General features: G+C 35.9%; 1 protein-coding gene across 1 annotated transcript in view; it reads right to left on the minus strand.

Annotated features, from left to right (window-relative positions):
* CCDC73 (coiled-coil domain containing 73) overlaps positions 1 to 8,899 on the minus strand; it is a 43,685-nt gene extending 34,786 nt beyond the window's left edge. The window contains exons 1-3 of the mRNA XM_065755622.1: positions 8,768 to 8,899; positions 3,380 to 3,451; positions 402 to 473 (exon numbers count right to left, since the gene is read on the minus strand). Coding sequence (XP_065611694.1) covers positions 402 to 473; positions 3,380 to 3,451; positions 8,768 to 8,899 — 276 coding nt within the window. The remainder of the gene's footprint in view (positions 1 to 401; positions 474 to 3,379; positions 3,452 to 8,767) is intronic.
* Between the last annotated feature and the right edge of the window lie 11,123 nt (positions 8,900 to 20,022).

A 20,022-nucleotide genomic window follows, 5' to 3' on the forward strand; every position in this document is an offset into this window, starting at 1 on the left:
TCACACCTGATGGATAAAAACACAACCCTGGCTGGAAGGACTGAAACACTTTCAGATGCAGAACTGAGTAAGTTACGTGGTAGGCTTTAAGGAAAGAATTTCCAGAAGAGATGCCATTTAGGAAGGAGGTTGCAGAGAAGGGATGAGTGAGAGGGGACGCAACAAATATACATTTCTATAGGATTTCTGGGAAAAGAAAATACCAGGAAGAATGGCTTACTGCCAAGAACTGTCAATTCTAGCATGTCTGAACCTAAAAAAAACCAAAGTCAATTATTTATTTATTTGGAGCTGTATATTCCATCATTTTACATGTAGCTCAGGTGTTTTAGTACCAAATGATAAATGGCTCTAATCTTCTGAACTCTTAGCATCTAGGCTGGAAGGATTTAGTTTCCTACCTGCTTTTTAAAAGCTGTCATAGCTTCTTTGTTTTGTTGCTGTAACGTGTCTGTCTGGTGCTGCAGAGTCTCCTGCTCACGGGAAATAACATCCTTTAAATTTCATCTTACAGCAAACTGTATATATAGTCTTTTAAGAAAAAACACTGGTTCCATCTTACATGACTTTATGAAGACAACACTGATATAAAGCAAAACCTGAGGCTAAGAAGAGACATTGGTTAACCAGTAATATCTTCTCAGTAGTGGCTCCTTTTGTAGCTCACAACAGGAAGCACTAATCAACTCTAGAAGATATACTGTTGCTGAGACTTCCAAAAGCAATTCTTACCAATCCTACCAAGGTGCAGAAGTTATCCAATATCCATTGCCACCTTAGCTGGAAAATTATCCTGCTGCCTGGCTTTACTCTCACCCACAAAAATTATGCACACAAGAAAATGAGTTAAAAACACACTTATTTTTGTCTTTGCTACTGTTTTCTCATAATTTCATAGTCTAATACTCTGCTCTGTGAGTTGGGAGTCTTCAAGATGTTTAAATATCATGTTTCTACACTCAAGACAGGAAGACAACAACCTAGGTGAAGTAATACAAAGATATCTTTGTTAGATCTTCTTTTGAAGTTCTGGATACTAAAAAAATAAAGGGAGTCAAGAACAATAGTAAAAAAAACCAGATGAGCATTTATCTAAGATGCCTTACTATGGATTATGAAATAATGATTATGCAATAACCGCACAAAAATAAATACAAATTCAGACCACAAGTGACTGATGAGAAATTAAACTAATAATTCATTTCACATATGAGAAGCCTGTTCTCTTCTTAATCAAGAAATTGAGTTTTTCAGACACAAACACTGGTACAAGCTCCAGCAAAACAGCATTACTTTCAAATTCTGCAAGTGAGGGCCAATGTTCTTTGACCTGAGTAATAAGGAAATCTGAGAAGGAAAGGCATTTTATATTCATGTACACATTCATTAATTTGTTGTGAGATATTTATAGTAGGTTCTGACTTGCAAGAAATACATACTACATGAAAGAATTAATGGGTAAAGCACATACCAATTATGCTCAAAACCCAGAAATGATACTGGAGTAAGTAACTGGAGTACCAGCAAATCAACTATTGCTGGTGAATTATTCCTACTCACCACAGGAATAATTAAGTTTTATAACCACAGTACTGTCAAATTAAGACTTCTATAGGAACTCAATCTGATGACAGATAATGTGATTAAATATAAATTTAGTTTCACAGAACTGTCATCTTTGATACAACTTTGTCATTGATGTAGTTGATCACCTGATAAAAGCATTACTGAGTTCTTCAATACATACTGCATTTTTCCTTTTCCTGTGCATTTGAGTGATGTATTTTACTAAAAACCTTCATCTAGGACTACTAAGTAACTTATCTGATTATACATAACTACCTCAAAAATTTAACCTGTGGATACATTTTGCATGCATGACATGTATACATTGTGCACAGGATATAAAGAAGAATACTTAAATGTATAAACAAAATCATCTTTGAGTTAAGTATAATGAGTATACTTGACAGAATTAAGAGTGTTTTGTCCACTGACTTTCCGTACTTCAGCTTCTTTTTTTTTTAGCAGCAGCAACAATATTCTTAAAACTAATATTACAATTTAAAAGCAAATTCTTGTCTTAAATCAGAAAATTCTCTTGCAATATCTTTATTTGAAACTGCTTTGCCAAGTTTAAGGTAAAACGTAATGCAAACAAGCACAAATGTTGGCAGAAAGGGATAACTGTAGGACAAATACAATAGAATCTATGATGAGCCAAGAGGAGAAACAGTTTACTTACTGAACTATTACTACAGTCAATCTGAATTTGTCCCTAAAATCTACCAGTCATCATTTACACTGGGTTTGCTGTATGCAAATTAAAATTTAAGTATGGGGAAAAACAAACAACCACGCAACAAGAGATTTCATCTAGCTAACTATAATGCCTGTGTTTCTAAAAATCATAAATTAAACTGTTGTTAAGGTCCTGGAAAAGAATGGAAGATATCCTTTCAGAATTTTGATGATTAAGTACTGCAACGCTATGTTAAGAAAAGCAAAGAAAGGTTACAAATTGAAAGCACTGTTGCTTTTACAAATATAAAATATTTCCTGTTTCAGTGTGTACATATATATCTTCAAGGAAAAAAAAAGCACATAGCTGGAATTAATAATTTAAGATGGTTAGGATGAACTCCAAGAAGAAATAGTCTTCCTTTACTACTAAGATGTTAAAGATCCCAAGATCAAGGATAGAGCTGAAGTTATTGTTTTTTCTGTGATCGTAAAATATACAGAGTGAAGCCTTTTATCTTGTGACCCAGTGGCAAGGGTCATAGGTTTGATTGTATTTGAGAGAGGAATGGATTTCCTATGAAAGCATAACCTCAGGAGCCCTAATCCTAAAAAGAACATTAGACTCATTTTACTGTAAACTTCATTTTAAGCAAAGCAGACAAACTTCTGAGTATATCTAAATTTTAAGTTACTGTTTAAAATATTCATAAAAATACAAATGCAGTTTAGAAAAATGTAATCAGAACACTACAGGTGAAGTTGTCTGTGCAACTGCAATGATACTGGCACTTGCCAAAGCCAGGCACAGCACAGGGATATTGCCATGTAGCTTCCCCCACATTACTGTATCAAGACACTTAGTGTTCTATTACTTCAGTATTTGCATCACTTTTGAGTGAAGACTTCCAGTCACAATAAATATTTTGAGGAGATTCTTTTGTTAAGCAGACTTCTAGTCTGAGCACAATTAAGTTAAATAGAAAAACTATAGCAAGACTAGATGAACTACTGTCTACCACATTTTACAATCATAAGTGGCAATAGACTTAAGAAAGAGAATTGTACCAAGCCACAGTACATATTAGTATGATCTTAAAGCAAAATCTCAGCACTTGAAAGACTAAAATAACGTTACCTTCTGCCATGCTAGTTCCTGTTTCTCCATGACAATTTTACGTAATTGATCTTCATAATTAATCTCAGTTTCCTAATTAAAAATAAATAAATAATGTAAGACAGCTACCTGCAAATCAAACACCAACATAGTTTGAGCATTCTTACTCTTCCTTCTCTACAGTACACAGAAAATACTATACATTGCACTTATACCCTGCACAGCAAGAAGGAAACAAAAGCCCTAAATGCGTGGTAAAACAGCAGATCAGATCAGCTGCTTCAGTCTGAAAATTTGCAGAATTAACAATGTAGATGTAGTGAACAACAGAACATTATCAGCTGGGAATCATAGTTCTCTTAATTGACAGGAACAGCCCACTCTCCATAGGTCTTCTACATCTTACAACAAAACTAGGCTCAAAGGCAACAAAACAGACTTGATTTCACAGCTGAAAAGTGATTAGATGTCTTGATGAAGCAAGTCAATGATTAGCCAACTAACCAATGATACAAATGATACAAATAATCACAGCTAATAAATCAGAATCTTTGGGGTACCTTAATGATTTCACAATGATTTCACTTAGAGCACCAAAACTATACTTGCTTTTATCCCCCCTTTTTCTTCTTAACATGTCCCACAACAACCCAAAGTTCATCACAGCAAGCACATTATTATTATGGAAAGTGAAACATTTATTGTAACCTTCTGTGCCCAGTAAAGGCTTCTGACCTACCAGATTGATAAAAAAAAGGAGAAGAGAATTCCTGGATAATCTATGCACCTTGATAAGATGAACTACCTGCAAAGAACATTACTGAAGGCAAGGGAGATGGAGAAGTAACAGTAAGGAAGGTGTGCTACATCTCCTCTTCTTAGAGAAGTGCCTTGTCAAGAATCTAATTACTACTATGATAACAAGAAAGATACACCTGCTGATAATCACTGTTAAAAATCCCTTACCAAGAGAAAGCCACAACTGTATTTAGGCCTCAGGTGTGAACCACTATAAACAACATACTGCTGTCCTATTACATACAGCCAAAATAATGAATATCCTTTATTCCTAAGATTCTTCCTGTCCTAAAGCAGGTTATACAAAAGTCCAGCTGCAAGAATGATACATGCTGCAAAGAAATGCAATTCCTTCTTAAATCCCATACAAATGAGTATTAAGCTTTTAAGAGAAGACACAATGCCTCAATTTGTGCAGCATTTTCACTCTCAGTGTAATATTTGATTAATATTCCCACTATATTATCAATAGAAATAAAATGGAAAAAAGTCCCAAGACTATTTAACATAAGTTTTTTTATAATGACATTTTATAATTTCTAGGATCAAAACTGATCAAAACTAATTTAAAATTTTGAAATAAGCGTGTGTCAATTCTGCCTTAACAAATCATACTTCAGTTACAATGATTTTGTTTTCCCATACTGATCTACAAACAATACATAACAGTGCATTCTCCTAAAGACATACAAGGCTGACTTACAGCTTCTCATAGGAGTGTGGTCTTCAGTAATTTAAGCCACCAGGCAACAAATGCTATTAAAACAATACACGATAAGCAAAAAGCATTGTACAAAACTGTAAGACTGCAAAAAAAGGCCCTTAAAGGCAGTTATTTAAATTATTCCTAAACTAACTAAAATACAGTTATGCAGTTATAAATCTTCCCAGACTACATATATCCATATATGTACTTTAAATCTTAATGGCACTGAAATTTACAATTGATCTAGGAAACATGTCACATTTTAAGACCCATTTATAAACAGTAACCACTACATCTATACTGAGCCCTTTATATTTAATGAAATAAAGTTTGGAAATGGAATTTAATGCAGTTTTCAATGAGTACTTTGCTTTGAATACTAGAGAGGACAAGAACTGAAGTTCTCTACGTGAACAACACTCCTCCAATTCACTCCCAGATTAAAAATGGAAAACCTGCAAGCTCTAAAAAATGTGTATACATACGTAACTACTGTTGAAAAAAAACAATAAACATCGTAAATACTCAAGTGAGAATGACAATTATATGCTAAAAGTGTTCTTATGTGAAATCGCTAACAATTATAGGCCTTATCCATCATTTTTACTTCTTTCTAAGGACATTTATAGTTTCCCCATTTTGAATTGAAAGCTTTTAAAACTTGTGAAGCACTTTTTTTTTTAAGAAGTTCCAACAGCTGTTTAATAAGACCAAAACATTTTTTGTTATACTTGGGAGCATAATGTTATATATAACTTTGATGAGGTATCAAAAAACCACAAAGCCTTAAAAGTGTTCATTTTTTATTCGATGCCTTAGGACTACATGGATTTAAGGGTTTTTATAAAAAGACTACCATAACAATAAAAGAGGAGTCATTTGATGGTTTATTTACTTGTTATAACCTTTAGAAAGTGTCAAGCGTTCTTTAAAGTGTTTGCTTCAGGCTGCAGTTTTACAAGATGGGCTGTGGATTGGTCAAGCCCCCTCGATTCTTGACCCTGAACAGATTTAGGAACGGAGTACAGCTGGCTCATGTCCAAGCAGCCAAAACTGCTCCTAGGTACTTTTATTATCTTTTTCAAACTCACAATCCACCTCCTACGAAATTGCACAGCCAATTTCTCATGCAGCTCAATCAAATAGTACTCACAGAAACTGCAGTTTATGATTGTTTCATACTGTAATTAGAATACCCTCCATGAGCTAAACAGTCAAGTTGAACTTTTAGAAGACTGCATAGAAATTCTTCTTAAGTTCTGATCTCAAACAAAGTGTTAAAGGCAGAAAAAAATAGAGCAGCTTTAGTCTAGTTTTCATTACATTTTTGGCTCTTCATAGCTATGACAGTTAGTAAAAATCTTAGGTTGCCATTTAGCAGCTAAATTTCACACAGAATTTAGTCTCAAATATTGTCCTTCTTCAGAAGCACACTATCAACTATTTCTTCATATGAGCAAAGAAACAGGGATGTATTTCATTCACCTCTTTCTGAAAGCTTTTCACTGCTCTGCTCATCACATAATGCAGTTTATCCATAGTCTTATTTCCAACTTCAAGTTATAAATTCCTAATCAAAAGACATTTGCTAACAGGAGTTACAAGCTAACACAGTGCTTATTGACTTCAATAACCACACTGTGTATATTTGTCAGGAGATCCAACAATTCCAGTACTGCTTTATCTTTTATATCCAGACCTATTTATCACTTTCTAAAAATTGCTCAGCTTTTTTTTTCCCCTATCATTTTTTAACAAGTATCCTAATTTACACAGAAAATCCAGTCATAAGGCTGTTAGGATTTGCTATTTACTGCAGTAAATGTCACCAAAAACTCCAGTTCCCTGGCAATATTTCCAGTTTTACAAGTTCCTGCCTTTCATTTCTTCTAAAAAAAAAAAAAAGTAGGTACCCCTCTGACTAATAACAACTTCAATGTACAGTACTGAAATGCTTTTTTTCCTCCTGTGATTATATTCTTGTCATAAGAAACAGCTCAAAGATTTCATAGACCACGTTCTTCTACAAAGAAAACCAACAGTATCTCCCTCCCTACCCACCCACCCACCCCAAAACAAAACAAACACCTTTCTCTCTGCAACTGTTTCATTCCATTTTGGTCACTAAAATATTGTTTCCCTTAAACAGCTTAATATAGCTACCACAGGTGGCTCTGGTTCCCTTTTCAACTTCACTGCCATTCTGCACGTTTGAAGGCTGCTCTTTCACAGATCACCCCTCAAAGTAGGTTTAGCATGGTGTTGGTTGCTTCCATTTTAGGTCTAGATATAGTATAACCAACATGATCACAACTGTTGTCCACAAATTTTAATATCTTCACTAACTCAAGCTTCAATTTCATGGTTTGCTCCCACTGATAAGTAAGCTTATGATTTCATCAACTTAATATCACAAACACCAGTTTATCTTCTGAGCACAAGTGGGATATTCAAGTACTAACCTATAGCTTTCAATCTGCACCTCAATACTGAACCCCACTTGTCTGTACTATCTCTGAAGCAGAGCTAAACTCATCAACCAACAGGGTAAGGCAGTTTATTAAGCACAAAATATACATTCCTGCTGCAAAGCAAATCCTGCTTTAACGACAAGCAAGACCAACAACAGGAAGAGAAACAGAAGCAAACAGATGTAAGATTACTCCTCTAAGGTCGAGGCACAGGCCAAAGACACAGTTGAGAGAAAACCAGATTTCAATGATACTAAGCAAACAGCCCTAAATTCATCATTAAAGCCAATAAAACACATGTAGAGATACGTCAAGCTTTCAGATAGATTAGGTGCAAAACAGTTAACTTTTTTTGATATAATTCTAACTCAAAGCAGGTAAATTATTTTTAAGGATGAAGGAAAGTACAGTTGTTTTAGAAAACGAGTAACACCTTATCTATGGAGTTGGCTCTTGACATTTGTAACACAATGGAAAGCACAGCTATTACAGCAAAGCGAGGTCTCACTCCACAAAGTTAGATTAACAGTGCAAATGAAGTTTAGCTAACAACTTCTAAGGTACACTCCAGTCATTATCACAGCAGTTACATCCTTCAGAGTCTTTAATATGAAAAATAAATAGACTTGTCTAAAATTGCCATTGTAAGAAGAGTCTGGGGATCAAACTGTAGTGTATTTCAAAAACACCACTGCACCAAGGAAGTGGGATCGTGCAGCTTTTAATGAGAGGATTAAAGCATTTACCTTAAACCAAAATAAGCATAAATCAAACATGTCACTGGTGCTAATATTTTTAAAGTAATAGTACACATCCTTTGAACAGGTCAAATTCATCAAATGCAGAAAGACATAATTGAGGTCTTTCAAAAACATAACAGTTAGGAAAAAAAAGGTTGTGTACCTATACACAACTGAGAAATTAACCACAAAAAAAATATAGCTGCCTTCAACTGTGAAGAAACAATTTTACTTCAGTACTACAGGATGATCCTGATCTTATTTCAGAACGACCACCCCCTTCATATACTTTTAGCACATGCTAAATCCATCTATTAATACTTCATAGATTTCACAGTGACTTTTGTTATCAATAGCCACACTTAAGGAGAAGAAACAACTACAGTGAACTACAGAAGTCTAATGTAAACAATGTGTTAATAGCCTGGTGATCAACAACAGCAACTTGTACATAATTATATGTCAATTAAAGTCAAATTCATGACTCCCATGCAACTCTGTTTTACTGTAAAACCGTCAGAGAAAATTCCTATTATAGTCACTGCCTTAATTACACGTAATTTTATAAACAAAATTATAGTTGGTGAAGTCCTTAAAATAAAGCATTAAATTTACCCATTCTTATGCAGCATTTTCTATCATGACATGCAGGAAAACAGAATTAAAACATCAGAAACAATATAAGCACATTTACCCTTCTTATACGCAGTTCTTCTATAGCCTCCAATAAACTTGTTTTAAAGTCCAAGAGACGAATGGAAAGCAGTGTCTCTGATGGACTCTGAAGAGCAGAATCAACCACCTGCATTTTAAGGTCTTCATCCATTCTTAAAACATGTCTGCAATGCAAAAATGTACATTTTCTCTTCAGTTGATCTTGAAGAGGAAATTAAAATAACAAATATGCAAGTAAATGCACTTTGCAAATAGTAAAAGTACTAGTTAAAGGTATTTTCAGTCCTTTACATTTCCACTGTAAATTTATGGTTCTGATAAAAGAAAAAAACAAAGAAAGATCACCAGCATTACCATCCACTCACCATATTCACTTACTTTCCTCTATATTTTGAGCTTGGATTTCAGTTTAAATGAAGACCATGGTGAGCATGAAGTAGAACTTAATTTTTCCTCAGAGCAACTGCCCTACACTGGCATGCAGGTACAGCAAATAATACATCCAACTGTTAAAAAGTATAATTTTCCCAAGCTTGAGACTTCAATAATAGTAATTCAGGCTCAGTTTTAAAGGAGATCTTCTAACTGACAATACTTGGGATTTCTGATTCTTCAAGAAAACGTTTCCCTCCTATTCCCCATGAGATCTAGTCCGGATTTCTGGGCTCTAAGCTGGTCACTTGAACTGCTGTCAAGCAAGGAGCTGGGCTCACTTGCATACATGTCTCTAGGGACAAAGCACATTTGTTAGTGACATTAGGGATTATTAGTATACTTTTGTCAGTTCAGTCAGCATTTGATTTTAAAAAAAAATTAAAAATCTAATTTTACCTATTTTAGCTGTACTACCCAAAATTTATGGATTTCGTTTGAAGCTGAACTTCCAACAGTCCACTAATATTAATTTAGTAACATGCACTGCTCTGACATACTTGCCCTTCCCCAGGATGCACTCTGTACACTAAGCACTGGAGAGGCAGGGGCAGAGCACAGGAGTTATGACTGACCTGGCCACTGCCACGGAGCTCTTGGGAAGGAATTCCTGCAGGAAGAGCAGAGACCTGGTCTGTATCATGGGGCCATAACAACTACAAATCAGGACTCTCTACTTTTTCTGCTGTTGTCTAAATAAAACCCTAACATAGATCAAATTTAAGCTGCTTGGTCATGGATAATAGATTGATTCCCTCTTCTGTTGCCGCACGACAAGATGTTATTTCAACTAAGTTACTGAAAATGTTTTTGCTAAAAAATAGGAAAAACTCTGGCTCATTTATGTCTTCCACCTCAAAAACTTAATATTCACCAATATTTATTTATAATTCAATGTGAGATAATTATTTACATTACTTTTTCAGTGTCAAAATGCGTATGTTTGAAGGGTTTCTAAAGGAGAAGAGATGAACAGGAGTCCAAATGAGAGCCATGTACAAACAGTTACCACTTCAGGCAGACAACCTCTTGTATCAATGTCCCAACATGTACAGGACACATATTGCAGCCAATCTGCAGCATTTTAGACAGCACAGGCCTATTCTGTTATTTGTGTTGTTTTTTTAAAGTAAATTTTTTTAGAGTTAAATAAGACCTTTTTAGCCAAAGTATTTAGAATCGATTAAATCAGGCTCCCAAAAGTACATAGCAATTCTTTCTTCCAGGCTCTCAAAGTTGTTCCCTACTGATAGTTGCTGTACCAGTAACTCACAAAGCACCAACGTCATTTTTAACACTATATCAAATACTGGCAAGTGGAGAATCCCAGTGTGCTGTTTTATTACGGAGGAGATGAAAAATAACTGTTCCTGTAAAAAATTTCGACACAGGAGAATGATGGCCAAATTCAGGGCCTCGACCTACCAAGTTGGGTGCATTTGAATGTCAGTTTTCCCATTCAAGTCAACCAGTAGGAGAATGTGTATTAACCCATACACGCTGGAGTTTGTGATTTCCTTTCCCATCACATTTGAGAATTACTTTCTTAGGGGAATATTCTGCAGCCAATGTTATACTCTAATGAATGAAGGAAAACAGGCCTCGGGCATCCCTGGGCTTGCCCTCAGCTCACTGAGCTCAGCAGGAGCACTTGACAAGCAAGATCTCACCTCCCTAAAGCAGTAAGGAGAAAGGCTTTTCTGGGTGATGCTCATTGAGTCTTCACCCATCCCTTCATCACCAAATTCCATTTTCTCATGTGCAATTTGTACTCTTTCTGCTGCAAGGAGGTCAGACTGCTTTTTCTGAGGCTGCAACAAAACGTTTCACAGCCGACTGCTGAAAACTGCAAGGCATTTTTGTAGTGTTATATGCACTCCTCCACTGAGCTGAATGTGAGACACTCCTGGGGTCTCTTCTACCACGGAGAAATCATAGAATTTTGTCACCTGCAAAGTACTTCACGCTGTGATTGAAAGAAACAAAACAATACAAAATGTCATGATGAAGGTACAAAATTAAATACTTGAAAATAGCTGACATACTCCTGAAATGCCCACTTCTGATACCACATCAATACAGCTGTCCAGAGATACTCTGAAAATGCACGATAATAACAAGTGCCCTTTTGACAGAGCAAGCACAAAAACAATTCTCCTGTAACTAGAAATACTCCTAGTTAAGTAGATACTATTTCAACAACTGGTATTTGTCAGGATACTTAAATACAAAAAATGCTCCGGAGAATACACCCAATAAAATTGTAAAAATGAAATGAAAATGATTAAAGCTCCAAACTTGAAGCATTCACTTTTCTTTCTCTTCACACATGACAAAAGAACAACAAAAATTACTTTTTAAAAAGCGTGTTGTAAAATCCATTTTAACACATTTTTAAGTGCCATAAAGGGCTTTATATACTTTGAAAAGCACTTATTAAAAATTACATCTTAAATACCCTACACCAGAAAGTAAGTTAGCCTATAAGCCTGATAGGGGTCAGGGTAATAACACAGAATGAACAAATTACACTGTCATTCCACTTAAATTATTTAAGTTATTTAATTTGACCTGTAGATAGTCTCTTGTCTTCTCATCATGCCTGACTTTTAAGTGGGAGGTCTTCATTCATGATGATCCTTTAATGGAAGCAAAGCTTTCTCCATTTAACCCATGGTGTTATCAATCATGTACAGGGATAAATGAGGCTGTAAGATTTTGCCAGTATCACAAATGACACTGTGACCTGAGGCCAACATCTTTATTTGCTTCTCCAGTGATTCACTTCAGCAGATATTAACCAATTTTATAATCCATGAAAGGCAAAATTAAAGGACACCATCCATAAAACAGAATAATTCCTATCAGCAACAAAGTGATGTCTGTATTATCTTATAAATTATACGGCCATACAGTGTAGTAATGTAATGAAGTAAAGATGGTAATAATCAAATGCCTAGGGCAAATGCTAATATGCATTTAATCACTCAGCATGAAGCCATTTGTCACTACAGTTGAATGCATGTGTACATAAAATACATGAGTCACGTCCTTATTGTTATACTATAACAGCATCAATTTCACACTATCATTTTACCACAATAACAACTGTAGGTTTTGATATTAACTAAAACATTCAAACACCAGAAGTGCAACTGACAGCGATACCTCAAAAAAAAACCCTACTTTAAAGGACATTCCTCCTAGCACTATTCAACTTAACACATCTGAACACTGTATGTGTGTGTAGAATTAATCTGGGGGGGTCTTTTTTAATTTTATTATCTTTTTTTTTTAATAAAACCCTTTTACCTGTATTTTAGTAACATATTGAGTGGCTGCTTGGAAACATGGTAATACCTGGTATTTCAGCTAAGGTTTAATCAGTTCTTAGGTACGTATCATCCCTGATAACTAATTATTGTCACTTGCCCATTTAAAGGTATTCACAGAGGCACACACACAAAAAAGATAAAGATCTGATTTCCTTAAGGCATGTGCTTTATGTTTAAAATGTTTACAAACATGGCATGCAAAAAGAGATGAGCTGAAATGTAGCATCAAATTGTGTACTTGGTGAAATATAGGAATCAGAAACATCAGTGAAGAAACTTTACCTGCATTCATCTAGTGACTTCTGATCCAAGGACTGACCACAGAAATATGGCTACCCCATCAGCTGGGGAGACACTAACAATAAGAAATAATTCTATCGCCCCTATACTTTAGAAGCAACCCAATAAATTGGACATTTTAACTGCAATAAATGCTCCTATGACTACTCGTGAAAAAGCCAGCACCAACAGAAATAAATTCAGCCAGGTACATAAATCATCCACATGCACATGGCTGCATCAAGTCAAGGGCTAGTATTTAAACTTGAACATGCTTCTCATCTTAATTTAAAAAATAAAGGATAAAACCTTAATTTCTTCTGCAACAAGTGTTCAGGTGAACCTGAACAGGCTTTACAAAGGCCTTCATAGAGGTTCTGGGCTCTGTAAAGATCTATAAAGCACTGTAGGGGGGGAAGCAAATGTTCACCATTTTCCAGATTCCAACCATCAAGTCCATCTTACACCTTCGTTGCATAAACCAGATGGGATTCCACTATGAGAAGATAACCCACTGACACAGTGCCATAAAATTTGGACAGTAACAGAGTTTGGTACATCTTCTGCATAGAGACAACAAGATACGGAGACAAGATTAAAATAAGCTACACCAGGTAAGAACCATAGACTTGTTCTCAACCCACCATTTAAATATTTATCCGAGTTAAAATCTGTGTTACTGGACCAAGAGAATTACAGCATATTAAAGGGCTTAGGCTCACTTCAGTAAAATACTATTCCTAGAGAGCACTCCCTCTACCACAGTTTTGTTGGCTTTTTTAATGATGGTATTCTATTTCCCCCCCCCATTAGATTCAGAGAAACTGCACGGGTAGGGTTGTTTATTTTTAAGCCTTTACAGGATGAAAAATATTTCATGCAGTTACGTTTTGTATTAATTCATTTCTTAATATAGGGTCTTATGGAAAAGTGAGCCTTTTTTACTTTCAGTGGAACACTGCACTCCTTCTCCTGCATCCTTCATCTTCCAACAAGAATACACACCACTCCTTTAGGACAAACAAGTGCTTTTCAGGAAGCACATCCAACTGACACGCAGGATTTGCCTACCCATGACTCAAATGCAGGTCCATAAGGTGCAGCCCCTTCAAAAGCTGAGACAGTCATGCTGGCAGGTTAGCACCCAGCCTGGATCTCCTCTCAGGTTCTAGAGTGCTGACAGCACTGCATCCTGCCCACGAGGAGCATGTACAGACAACGTATAACACTGCTGAATTAAATGCAGTATTGTAACCCTTTTTCTTGTCTACTTTTAGGTCATGCGTGTTTTGAGGAAGTTTTAGTTGAGTTGAGAGCTCACAAAGATGCAGGACCTAGGGAAGAAGGTTCTGCCTCTAGCAGTTCCAGAAACCACATACTGACAAGCAGCAAGGTATGATTTTAAAGAAGGATTTCCATCCTAGATGAGAACCTATCACGCAACTCATTTTGAAGAGCTCCCTTACCATTACTTTAAAAATATTAACTGCATCTACTCATTGTCATCACGAGGATCTAAAAAGCATTATAGCATCATGGAAAAAAACCACCACATTATTTCTTCCAGTCTTCTAAAACTTTCATAGCAAATTAATTCTAAAATAATACTAAACTTTTCAGATCTCAAGCGTACGTTGCTAACAGCAGACAACTCACTTCTGAAAGCCAAGATACTGTTGTTTTATTTCCCAAATATTTTTGTTCCGTATGACAAAGTCATATTAAAAATTGGACTCCAGAAATGCTAAAAGGAAAAAAAAGAACCACACCAAAACCAGAAAACAGCAACAAAAAATCTAACGTATCTGTAGTTGGATCTTAAAGCAAAAATCATTTAAAAGATGTGATTTTAAAATGCAGAAGAGCACGATTTATCAAATTTTACATAAAACCAAGTAGTACAGACAATGTCGTGCACTTATGTTAAAATACTACTTCACACTAATTGTGATTCTGGTTAAGCATTAATTCACACACAAAAAAATACCATAGACTGTTCTTTTATCTCCTGACTACATAGATATGAATTTGGGCAACACATACAAGTTAGGAACAGTTGCCCTAGGTCAGGCAAAGGGTCTGTCTAGCTCACTAATTTATTGATAATACATAAAAGTCCAGTTGTAACTCTCTTCTACCAAATGGAAGAGAACAGTAATTCTTCTCCTTGACCTTGCAACTACAGGATTCTTAAATTAGCCCAGAGCACTAATTTGGATCACGTGTTGCTTTTTATAGAGTCAAGTACAACATTCCTATCAGCATGCAATTTATGTTTCGACAGTATACCTTTGGGGATTGGTGGAACCAAGCTGCTTTTGGGAGAACACAATCTATCTTTATTGATAGATTAATAATATTTTATTGTACCTACTCTTTTTCATATGCTAGCTCTATCTTTTCACACTTTCACAAAATTAGAGATTATACATTTGTTAGTTTACCTTAGAACAGAATTACTCAGTGGGTACACAACAAATTCTGAAACTAAGGCAGCAATTATAATGGAAAAAAAGAGATTACTCTTCACCACCCTAACAAAAAAAGAATTAAAATACCAGTTTTATTCCATGTATGAGATACCCCATTAATCAGCACATTTTATCCAAGGAAGAGATTTGTGAACCTGCTGTTATTTCCTCTTTTCCAAGGGAAAAAAAAACAGTAATAGCCACATTAAGCTGTCCTCATCTGTACTACTAGAAGCTTCTGGCTCAAATTCAACTACACTTGTTTACATTCAAGGGAGCACGAAGATTTTTTACTTTGAGAGCTGTGTGTTTGTTCTAACATTGCCTCTGTCAAATTCCAGGAAAAGAAGGGTGTCCAGAACATGCGGACAGAGTAGGCCAAAATTACATCCCCAAAGAAGCACAATCTGCTGTTTGTTGTATCTATGTTCAAGTGTACACAAATGAAAAGTGAGGCAAACTGAACCAAACACATTCCTGAGAGAACCAAACCAGTGACCTGGAAAGCACATGGGAAAGTTCCTCTAAGTGAGATCCTATTTTATTTCATCTGTAAGATGAGATTTTCAAGTGATAATAGGCATTTCAATCCATCACAGTGCTCCAATTAAGCTTTTTGGACTAGAGTCCAGTGAAGAACAAGCATGGAGCTGCAGTAAACATAACTTGAAGTTTTTAAACTTTTGTCTGGTACTCCCCAGTCTGTATTGCTTTCTGTTGAATTCTGGATGAAATCTAAGAGAACTCAACTGCTTGTCCAAGTACAGCTTTGCTTGAGATTTGCATTCCCTCTCCTTAAGAATTCTCAAGATTAAAATACATAAAGTGCCAGGCATTTAAAAATTAAAAAAAAAAACCCAAGTGGTTTAAAATTTGCATATCATGCAAGTTTGCTAAAAGGTCTAACAAATGCAGAAGTTTTCAGGAGCCTTACCTTCTTCAGTTAAAAAAAAACAAACAAAAAAGTGTTACCTGTCGTTTATAGGACAATACTACAGTTAAGCTTTTGTTTGCTCTCCATGTGCAAGCAAGAAAGAGGATTAAAAAAATCAGGAGAAACAAAATTATTTTAAGTAATATCTAAGAGAAAATAGGACAATTGCATAATTGTGCATGTATTAGCAACACGTTGGTATGTGAGGTTAAGTTCTCTTCTTCCTAATCTTTCCCTTCCAATGTTTTTCAGTATTCAGTTGATGCCCTTTTAACTCTTAGTATAAGGGCACTGTTCATTGTATGTTTTTGTTTTGTTTTAACAGACATTGTACATCTTTCTGTCGGTCCTGCATGCAGAGTGATTCAAGCAGCTTGCTTTTTTTCCTTAATAACAACAGTGCCACCTAGTCGACAACCTAATGAACTGTGCTGGCACTGAGCACTGTCATTACAGCCATTGTCTGCATAAAATTTAACTACTGTATTATTTCCTAAAATCACATTTGTGCAAAGATGTAGTCAACCCTGACCTCTGTTTTATGCTTTTTATTATTATTTTTTTCAAAGTGTGCATAATGAAGGAATACTTTAACACTTCTTCCTCCACAGAACTCTTCTTCAACTCAACTTGCATTAAATTACCATTAAACACTTTGGGACTCCCGTGGGAGGGTGATGGTGCGTTTAGGGTTGGAAGGGACCTTACAGGGCTGCAGACACAGGTGCATGTTCTCCCTCTCCCTGTGCATGCAGTCTAACAGGACAGCAACACCTTCTGCAGTGAAGATATTTTAGTTTGACTCAGTAAATACAGACGTGCACGTACCACCAGTCAGCAGCCACCACACAGCGCACGGTGACACCTTCCCACCTCACCACAGTGAGGGCTGAGGGGCCGTGCTCAGCTCTGCACCGCTTATCCACCTCACACCACTTTGAGCTGCAGCAGGAATACTGTCTCTGACAAAAGTGTGAACCTCCGCAGCCCTTCCCATCGATATCTTGTTGCCGTGGGGCAGAGGGCAGCAGAGGGGCACGCTGGCAAAATGGCGCCCGGTGTGGAAGCGTGGAGGAAGCCAAGAGGCGTCCCTGAGCTCCCGCAGGCGGGAAAATGGCGCCCACTGACACTCACCAACACTCACTGAACGTTCGTGGAGAACACGCATTTTTTTGTTTAATTTGCTATTTCAGCAGTGTTTGGCTTCTAACAAAGCCAACATATAGCAAATATCATTGATACGGTCCAAGTCCTGCAGCCATGTGCTGTTAGCATCACAGTTCACAGCTGTTATTTTTATTTTTTAAATCTAAGCTGCCTCCCTTAAGCTGAGACTGCATAAATGTTCTGTTGCTCCCCTACATTAAGGAGAAACCACACTAACAGTAAGTGCACTGCCACGTACTGCAAGCAGCACTGCTAAAATCATCGAGCTACTTAAGTCAAGTAAACAGTCTTAAAAAAATATAGTTTCCAGTACTGTAATCCTGACCATCTTTCAAATGCACATTTCCTATACCTCAAACAAAACAGATAAAGTTATTCTATTTTTTTCCCCCCACAGAAACAGCTTTCTTCTAGGTCAAACAAAAAGGATTGCCTTGTTACTGCATTGAAAAAGTCAAAAACATAAAACCAACGACGATTTTTCATTAATATTTTTCATTAATATTTTTCTGCATTCCTTTAAGTTAATTTATCAGGTAGACAAATTCGTTGCTGCTATTATTAGTGGAAATCCAGAGCTGGCAAATGTCATCCAATTCAATGGATGGCTTCATTGGGAACAGTATTAGACTAAGCTTAGTGCACAGCATCATTTGAAAAGAATAAGAGTTAGTTTCTACCAGTTTTCTTTTTCATAATTGTACTATACAAAACAAACTGATCTAAGAGATTGGGGGCAGGTGAGGAAGCGGGGACTCTTTGGCTGAGTGGATGTATTACATTAATTTCTTAATATGTGAAGGAGTGGATTACCCCTCTAACAGCAATGGGAAATTAGTTTCTTTATTTCTTCATTAAGACTGTGGGAGGGAAATTAATTTTCTACTCTGGTTTTCAAAATTAATTGAATATATCTTTATTAACATGATAAATACGTACACATACTTTTTGGTTGAAAGAATTCTCTAAATTAATCCTAAGCAGACATTTTCAAGGCAGTTTGGTAGCACACTGCTTTTTGTTTCGTTTTCTAATGTTTTAAAAATACTGAAGAAATTGATTTCACAAGTGCAGTCTATTAAAGCTATCTGTAAGGAAGAAAGGCATTTCAGAACAGCTTTTCTAGTCTCATTTGTACAGCATCAGGTGATATATTGTTTAGTCTTCATTTCTTACTACTCTATTATTTTGTACATAAATCCTTGCAGTCTAACATGTACCTAAGTGTTTATGTTTTCACCAGGTAAATGTACAGATCAGAAACCTTCTTTCAATTGCTCTAAAAGAGAAACATCATCTTTGAAAACATAATCCACTTAGCTTGAAGTAGGTGCCTAGATTTCTCCACACATACATTTCCATTCAGATGAACTTATAAAACATCTCAAAGTTGATCACTTCAATTCCTATACACTCCACATCCTCATATCTGTACTGTATTTCCCATGGTGTACTTCCACCACTGCATCATTATATTCTTTTATTTAGCTTCAGTACTCTTTTAATACAACATCCATCACCTCACTTTGTCTTCTATCGCATAATTACTACAATCATTTCATCCAATCTCTTTCATACTCAAAAACAACAGACATTTTCCTACAGATCTTGGGCCTTTAAGGACTTGAACAAAGAACCGTTGGTGATACCCTATTTTCCATCTTCTTGCATCTTCAGTTAAAGACTAGATACTTCAGAAAACAGCATGCTTTTATTAAACACAAGCTCTGGGCTGAATATAATGATATCACGGTTGACTCCAAGGGCTTATTTCACCAGGACAGGGAGGCCTCTCAGTCCCTTAGGACCATCAAGTCCTTCAGACTCTTTTGATTGAGAAGTACAAGAACAATCCTAACAGAAACTCTTACTACTTAATTTTCTCAAGTACCAATCAAATTTATTATATGGAATACAATTTATTGTCCCTCACTCAATGAGTATTAAATTCCATGTTATTTTATGAGTCTTTGTCTCCTTGCTTAAGTAAGTAATCATGTCTAAAAACATACAAATTATATGAAGGTAACTGTATATTCTTCTGTTGTTTTTGTTTTTTTAAAGTTAGTTGGTTGACTTGACAAAGTCAAGTCTTTCACAAATAAATAAATTAGAAAATTATTTCTGTGAAAGGGCGCTGCATTTCCTGTAAGCTCAAACAGGAACTCTAACCACTGCCACCACCTCTCAAGTGAAAGTCGTGAATTTCTCTGTCTAGACTGGGAAATAACACCTTTATATATAAAAATAAAGTGATAAGTATGAGGCTATAAATACAGAGAGCCAAACTACCTTCAAAATCCTTAAGAAACAATTACTTAAAACAATCCCCTTTAATGTTGTAACTTAGATCTTCCAGATTATTTCCTATCTGATAATTTTACTTATATGCTGGAATGTTTTGCATTCATTTTCTAGATTCAAAAAAATTCAAAGGATGTTTTCCAAAGTTACACGTAAAAGAAAAGTGCCCACGTGATCGATGTCAGTTTACCACAGCAAAAGTTCCTCAATCACTTCCTTTTCCTGGGCTCCATACCAATTGAATTCTGCTCAATTCTTTTAATTAAAAACCCTTCTCCACCAGAAAAGGCAGACTGCAAGTAAATAAGCAAACACTGGAAATCAGTTACAGCTGATCTCCTCCCTAGGAAGT

The sequence above is a fragment of the Cyrtonyx montezumae genome, unplaced genomic scaffold (assembly GCF_038088225.1).
Source record: "Cyrtonyx montezumae isolate F1298 unplaced genomic scaffold, pur_monq_1.0 scaffold_10, whole genome shotgun sequence".
Lineage (NCBI taxonomy): Eukaryota > Metazoa > Chordata > Aves > Galliformes > Odontophoridae > Cyrtonyx > Cyrtonyx montezumae.